Here is an 8,418-nt window from a genome sequence, read left to right as displayed (position 1 = left end):
TTTTGCTCAAGATTTCGACATCTGCAGTTTCCTACATCTCCATAGAACACATGGACTTTATTAGACTACAATGAAGATCAAAACCATCAGGTCTCAGCAGGTGTTCAAGAAGGAACTGCAGATGCTGGAAAATCGAAGGGACACAAAAAAGCTGGAGACAGGTTCGCAATGTGTACAACTTTTAACTTCATCAAGTTGCGTCGACTGTATCAAAAACAAAAACCACCTTTCACCTCTGGAACAAGAGTTTGGATGCAATCTTCACAGAAAGTAGTCTTTGTTGGTTACAAAAGATCCGGAGTGACATGAATCAGGCTAATCACTATTCAATTTGAACTGGCATGAGTTTAGCACACAAAGCTGACCCGAGGGCATCACTAATTGCCTAACACATTCAAGAGGCCACAGGATGGCAAGTTGAGGATATGCCAAATAAATCCACCTTGATGGATTTATGGATATTATTGGGATCAAGTGATATGTATGGGATGGTAAAGAAAGATGCTTTAAAGATAAAAGTTCAGCATGAACATGTTGAATAGCAGAGCAGGAGCAACAGACCAAATAGTCACCTCCTGTCCCTATTTCTTTCATTCTTGGTGCAGTGTAGGGTCAAGCAAGTTGTTAGGACAGGGGAAGCTATAACATTCCTGTAGGCCAAACCCAACTCTGATGTTCTCGCTGGTTTACTTTTACTGAAAAATAATCCAAGTCACGGAGCATTTTGGCTTTGCTATGACCAGCCTCAGTCATAAAAATCTGTTATGTGTGTTCTGGCCAGCATTCATCTCTCAAAGCAACAACATAAACAAATGATTTGATTGCTCTGGATTGGACTCTGCTGTATACAGACCGAATGCCATGTTTCCTTCAATAAAACAAACAAAGAGAAAGTCTTGGCTGTAAAGTCCTTTGGGACATCGAGGTCAAGATGTGGGGAAACAAATTCACAATCCACTAAAATTAAGGTATATTTCACAACAATCTGTCTGCAACATATTTTGAACACATTTTTTTAATTTAATTTATTTTTAACTAGCAAGCGAACCCCAACTTAAATTCTTGCATAGAGACACACCGAATGCACAAACCTCATAGCACATCCATCCATAAAGAATTTGGCCATGGTGTAATTTTGGTTTACATTCCCAATACCCACATTGGAATATTTGGGCTTGGCTTGGACATGTACCCAGAGCAGTCTTATTCCAATTCCCAGTCAAAATAAAGGACCCAAGGCCCTCCAGGCTACAACTGCATTTCAGACAAGAGAAGAAGAAAAAATTCTAAAACATTGAGATTTTTTTTTTTAATGAGATTCAATTTATTAGCAGATGAATAAAAGAAACAATTTCTACACTTCAGCAGCTATCAATGGACATCTAGCAGTTTGGTATCTGCACAAAGCAATACAATTTATTGAAATATACACAGCAACCCTCGTCACCAGACTGGGGTTATTAGCCAAGCATGTATTTCAGTGACACATACTCATAGGGGTTCTGCGGCAACTTCCTTTTGATTCAAAAGAAAATATCCGTACCAGTTTAATTTTACCCCTTCATTTTACTTTGTTTCTTTTGTACATTAAAGTAAAGCTGTTGTCTAGAAGAGGCTCACACAGTTGAAATCAGATTTGTCATCATACCACTACAATATACATTATATAGAGGCATTTGTATAAATTTATTTTCTCTTTAAAAAAAAAAAACCCCAGAAATGTTGGAAAGAGGAACCACAGGGAGAAATAAGCTGGTCTGAAATGTTTACCAAACCAGGAGTTATTCACAGTGTTTTAACTAGTTGCAATGCAAGAAACTGAAAGGAACATCTAAACTCAAATTTTTGCATGTGTAACTGCTGAATGACACTCAGCCACAGAGGGATGCTGCTGAGTGATTTAGTTGTGGGATATAGTGGCTGGGGGAGGAGGGGGAGGTTGGGTAAAGGGTGCAGAGAAAAGAGCAGCATGGAAAGAAGAAATTGCCCAAAGATCACTCGTATGCAGTGTACTTATTGGGATAAACCAAATTCCAAATGGAAATACAAACTCGCACATATAAAATAATTAACCAACCAAGTTTTCTATAAATTAATCTGCATTGGAAAACAATGGGATTAAAACAGTTTTTTTTTTTTTAAATCAAAACGGGGGGGGGGTGGGGGGGGGGGGGGGGGGGGGGGGGGGGGGGGGGGGAAGGAGTCACCTCGTTTTTGTGTAAAAGCATTTTTTTCTGAGGAGGAAAAAAAAATCCATCGGATCCAACTTCCTGGAGAGGGACTGAAACCTGCCCAAATTTTGTTTGTTACAGAGCTGTCGCAGAATGTAGCAAATCCAAATATCACAACTGATATATGACATGGATCAACTTTTATAACCTGTTAAAAGATTTCTCAAGCTGCAATGAAATTGAAAGAACAGTGAACACTTTTGATATTTATTGGCACATGAATAAACAGAACTGTTGTTACAGTGGAAATCTCCTCCCTTTGGGGAAAAGCGCTCCAATTTGCACATTCAAAAAGGGTAAAGATAATTTATTTTTCTGAAGATTTGTTTAAATGTTTGAACTGCAGCAACTATACACTACTTCAGAAATGCACTGAATAGCAACTTCCTATAATCTTTAACAAGTAGAGATTTCATGGTTTGTAATGGATAATGCACCATTATTGTTTGGGAGGTCCTATGCATTAGGCAATATATAAATCACCCTATCAAGGTGCTGCTGTTCTAACGATCACTTTCAAAGATTTATCTGATTTCACTCCAAAGCTGACGGAACTCACTGGTCAAACCATAAGAACAGTCCTGTACAGTGAACCTATTTGCATTTAACATGTGTAGTTTTCTCAATGACTGCACGTGACACTTCTTCCCCAACTCACTCATACCATTGCACAAAGTAATAGTCACCTCCTTCCCCCAGCCTCAGAAAGGAACACCTGCAAACTCATGCTGCATTCCATTTCTGACAATGCATCAATTCTCAGTTGCAACGACCAAAACTGTTGCTCGTTTTGTTAAAATGTCAATTTAATTTTGTTCAGTGCAGGAAAAATGTTGCAGATGTTTAATACAGACATCATTCCCTGCCAGATTTATGCCGAGGCAACTTTCTCTTCCTAACATTAATGTCTGCAGCGCCGTTCCTTTTGGAAGGAAAAAAGCCACATCGTTTGTTAGAAATTGTTGAAGCTCATTATTCATACTGACAAAACCCCAGCATTATCCATTGGATTAATGATCACAGGGTAGAACAAATTTCTTCAAGCAATTCATCAATGCACTGGATAAAACAACCAAGTAACCCAGATTGTGCTGCACTCTTGTTCTTTTGACAAGGTATCGGGATTCCGCACTTGCTCTTGGTCTTTCAATAAGAGTTCAATATACGACTTATCATTAATCCTCCTTACAACACCCCTTCCCCAATAGACAGAACTATTTCTAAACTTGAGAAATTAAAATGCAGCCCCATGAATCTTGCACTAATGGTTACAGTTACAAATTACTGCTCCCTGATGTTGTTATTACATCAAGGATATCACCATCTACTGCAAACTCAGTGCAATGTGCAAAGTAGACCTCTGCTTGCTTGCTAGTGATATTCACAGTCTTTCCTTCAGGATTACAATATTAATATAACCCACATTAATATTAATATTTGAAATAAAAACAGAAAATACTGAAAACATTTAGCAGGCTGCTGCCTGAACCGCTGAAAGTATACAGCACTTTTGTTTTTATTTCAGCTTTCAGGCATCTGCAATTATTTTTGATATTTATTTAATCCAATTTCTACTGGTTTGGCTTCTTTGAGTAGAAATTCAGACAGTCAATAATAAAAAAAGAATCCTGAGCACTTTAGTCAGTTATCTAAAATAATGAAAGTAGGTCACCAAATTGAATCCCATGGGTAAATGAGAACTTGCAACAAACCTTCAATAGATATAGCGCACACAACAACCCCGGTGTTGTTAATCCCTAATGACGCGTAGTCTGTTGTAAAATATGGGCTGGTTACTGCAGATCAACAAAAAAAAACTACTGCAATTTCCTTTTCAAACAAGTACCTAAACATGGTTGCAACACAAGACTGCCACAAAATCAGAGTTCAGCTTTTCGAGTTACTGACAACATTTTCCATTATGATTGACTCAGCTACTTTGTACGGAACACTTTAGCTTCCATTGCACTCCTCATCTTTGATATTGTGCAAGCAATATCTCTGCGGGGCCAGCAACCAACATTTGGACAGGGATGCACTCAGATAGTACTAGAATTTTAGTTTCCTAAAACATGTGTACTACAGGCTGCTAGAGGTTTTGGGGCAAGGAGGTACAAAAATAGGAGGACATTTTATTAATTGATGTAAATTAATTTAACCCAAATCTATAGGTTAAGTAAAGACTTTTCCATAATTCAACAGCAATTAGGTTGCCATTCCAAGATATACCTTAAAGTCGAGAAGATGCCCTCAGATGACAAAACCTTGTTTTCCCGCGAATCTTAAGTCTAGTACACACAAGCAATTATTGATTATTTTTGGAGAAAAGTGCATAGGAGATGAATCACTAAACAGCATTGACCAGTTCCAATATCCAATAATGTGTAATATTAACATTCTGTTTTCAAGGCAGATCAATAGAAGGAAATATTACTTGCTGCCAAATCCTTTCACAGAAGCTACTTGGCTAATCTGTAGAGTTTTCGAAAAACTGCATTTCGCCTGCACCTGTATCTTGAAGCAGATTCTACCAGGTAAAGTATGATCTAGTGTATTTTGCAAATATATGTCCTTCACCCAGACAGTAGAGAAACGTTTAGGTGCAAGGATAGGATGTTCTGGGCAGGATTGGATAAACAAACTTGATGTAGTTGTCAAATTTGATGAAGGCAAGATCAAAGCCTACACAAAAAATTGGAATTGTTAATGTATTTGTAATCCCTCATTTTTATTATCACCTAATTGTTAATGAAACACCCAAGATGAACGAAATACTTAGCAGCATTTGGAGCTTTTCATTTAACACCACTTTCAGATTGTGTTAATAATGGAATATTTCATGCAAGGATGTGGAATTGGGGTTTTGAATTTCCTAAACTGCAAGTCCAGAACCTTTTCTCCATCATTCATCTCAAGGGGTTTGTAAAGGCCAATGATGGGGTAGTCCCCATCTCATTTGGTAAAGCTGGTCTCATGTTAAAGGGATTACCTGTTAAATTAGATAGCTGAAATATCTTTGTGCCAAGTCTACTGACAATCTGGACTATCTGTCTGCTGAGATCCATTGACATCTGATAATTAGCAGTGCCCTCTATTTGTAACCTGGGCTCACTTGCTACAAACGGTGTCGTGTACATTATACAGCACCGCGGATCGTATTTATACTTCAAATAAAGTACAGGCACCTTCCAAATTTACCTGTTTATTTTTTTAATTTTTAAATAATGCACTTGTTTTAATTAATATTAAAATCGAATTTAAGTGATTTTTGAAATGACGGGCTCATACTTAAGCTCGTTTTAAATATATATGTTTAATTTACGCGTTTTTGAATTATGCGCTGCCTGTACACTTTTTGTGTAATTGTGCCTGTACACTTCACAAAAAGAAACTGCTCAAATAAAGGATGGCGGCATAGACATTACATGCCCGATGTACTCCTTCTGTGACATTCCATGATACCCGACTACCTGTTGCCACATTTTACTGCTATGCTGCAAGTTATGTTTCTGTATTCACATTTTAATTTCCATTTTTTCCCTCAAAGTCAGAGTATAAAGAAAGATTTGAGTATCATATTAAGGAAAGTCTATTGTCAAACTATCATGAATACTAAATGCATTTAACCACTGCCCCAGCGTTAGGATCGGGTAAGAATTTACTCAGCAAGAATTGACCAATAACACAGAGCTGTGTAGTTAGTTACCAGCTTAACTGGTCAGTTAGTCACTAACACCCAGCCAGTGCATTTGTGGGAAAGCATGGGATCATGCCAATTAACATGTCAACATTTGTTGTCCAAAGCTAGATCGCTCAGCATTTTATTTTTTTTAAATCCACTCCTCTTGAACCATTAACAAACAAACCCTGAAAGGCTTCCTACTTAAAAAGATAATACAACTAGTTTTGTTAAAAGTCAGACATCTGTTTTTTCTCAGCTGAAAATCCTCAGTTACTATCCCCTCCCCAAAATGTAAATAGTTCAGGTGGAAACCGACATTTGAACACAACAATGTGCTCCTCTCAAATACTGAATGTACCATACAAATTGGCAACCAAAATGCACATGCATCCTTTGAAAGAAAGTTAAGCAAAATTTGGCGAAGGACATGAATGAACAAGAGGGATATTAAAACACTGCCAAGATGAAGGAAAACAACCGAAAAAGCAGATGTCTGCACAGCATCAAAATACTTATTTTGCAGCAGATTTTTCAAAGACTTAGTGTTGTCTGTGTCAAAATCCACAGGTAAAAAATAAAATACTACAGGAACAGTGCAAGAAAAAGCTATAGAAATCAGACCTCTAAAGTGTGTGTGTGTGTGTGTGTGTGTGTGTGTGTGTGTGTGTGTGTGTGTGTGTGTGTGTGTGTGTGTGTGTGTGTGTGTGTGTGTGTGTGTGTGTGTGTGTGTGTGTGTGTGCACGCACGCAGTACTGCAAGGGAAGAAGAGGAAAGGTCTGTTTTCTTTAAAGACCAATAGAACTGTATTTGTAACAAACTCAAAGAACACCACTGCCACCAAGAGGCAGGCTAAAAAACTGGAGCAGTCCAATAACCAGTGTTTTTTTTATGTTTAACTTGAATTCACTTTACCAATTTGGGCATTGGGTAGTTGATGGGCAGATATGGGAGAAGGGGTGGGAGTTTGTGTGAGAGGAAGGACATTTAAAAAGGTAAACCCCATCTTGTTCACTCTCTTCCAGCACAAAGCTACTTTCAGTTCAAGGTTGTGCTACTGCCAAGGGACATGGGAGCAGGATGCAGATTCTCATCATTGTCCTTTTTGTTAGCAGCCATCAGTCATGGTCCGTGATTCATAGCCTCTGACATCGCCTCCTTGCTTTCCGCCTGGAGCAACGCAGTCTCTGTCCATCTCTCTCTCTTCGGAGAATCCGCGAGGACGTTCTTCCCCACAGGTGGACATACGGAGAAAACACCTGGTACAAATCATCACCAGCATGGATTCTGTACTTCTTTTCTTCAACGTACTATCACATGGATAGTCTGCATGCTCAGATTGAAGTGCTGTTATTTGATGATCCAGATGTTGAGGCAACCACACCTGGACTGGTACTGGACACCGACTTCCTTATATGAGGCATCAAGTATGGGTCACTGGCAAGTAGCTGAACATCTATCCGATCCTCCTTACGATATGCCAGACAGCGTCGGATAAATGCCTGCAACAAGATAAAAGAAAAATAATTTATGTAATATAGTAAGAGTACTTGCAATTCTCTCTATATAAGCACTTGGTTAATTTAATACCGTTGGGAATCCAAGTCAAAAATTGTGCACACAATATTTTTTTGAAGTACAGAGTTTAGTGTCAAGAAGCTAAATATACATAGTAAATTGAACACTAGATGAAGAGCCAGTAATTTGGGACGGTTGAAAATAAAGATACTGCTAAATGGACCCTGAACATCACACTGCAGAAAGTGGCCATTCATTGCCCATCAGCAACACAGTGGTAGAGTTGCTACCTCACAGCTCCAGTGACGCCAGATTCAATCCCGATAACGGGTGTCTTCTGTATGGTTTTGCATTCTCCCTGTGACTGTGTGGGTTTTCTCCTGACCTGCTGAGTTACAGCAGCACATTGTGTCCTATTAAAAACTCCAGCACTGCAGTTCCTTGCGTCTACAAATCCTATGGGTTGCTTCTTCTTCTTCTCGCGTATGGCAAGCACAGCCTAAAGTTGTAGGACAACGTTCTATTTGATCTTATTTGATTGTGCACGCCAGGTTGATTGCATTCGTCGAAACAGGGCGGACCACATGAAGATTGCAATCTCCCACCATGGTTTGCTTCAATGCATTTATACAGGTGGATATCCCATGTTGCTTGCTTCTCATTAGACAATAAAATGGCTTAAAGATATATGGAACTTGTTATAGCTGTCAGCTTGGTAAAATCCAAAATACATTGAAATGATTAAAGATAAACAGTGGGGTTATTAGGACAGGAGAAATTGGCAACATTTGTTGTATCCTTTGCATTGTGTTTATTGAGTCATTTATTTTCCACTCAAGTTTCACAAGAGCAAATGTTTATTTTGCATCTTAGATTGATGGTACTTTTTGTGAATGTCCATGATCCAAACTGCCATAATTAGATTAGATTAGACTTTATTAATCCCCTTATTCAGGGGAAATTCAGATGTCCTTGCAGCACACTAATAAA

The 8,418-nt window shown here is 38.5% G+C and overlaps 1 protein-coding gene across 6 annotated transcripts in view; it reads right to left on the bottom strand.

Annotated features, from left to right (window-relative positions):
- Positions 1-2,188: 2,188 nt before the first annotated feature.
- The window catches only part of LOC129710218 (serine/threonine-protein kinase tousled-like 2), a 93,397-nt gene continuing 87,167 nt past the window's right edge, over positions 2,189-8,418 (bottom strand). For all 6 annotated transcript variants that reach the window (XM_055657041.1, XM_055657040.1, XM_055657039.1 and 3 more), the window contains exon 21: positions 2,189-7,412. In XM_055657041.1, the coding sequence (XP_055513016.1) occupies positions 7,245-7,412 (168 nt within the window). In that variant the 3' untranslated portion in view covers positions 2,189-7,244. The remainder of the gene's footprint in view (positions 7,413-8,418) is intronic.

Source organism: Leucoraja erinacea, chromosome 27, assembly GCF_028641065.1.
Source record: "Leucoraja erinacea ecotype New England chromosome 27, Leri_hhj_1, whole genome shotgun sequence".
Lineage (NCBI taxonomy): Eukaryota > Metazoa > Chordata > Chondrichthyes > Rajiformes > Rajidae > Leucoraja > Leucoraja erinaceus.
Note: the sequence above shows the minus strand (reverse complement) of the source record. Positions and strands in the feature narration are given on the sequence as shown.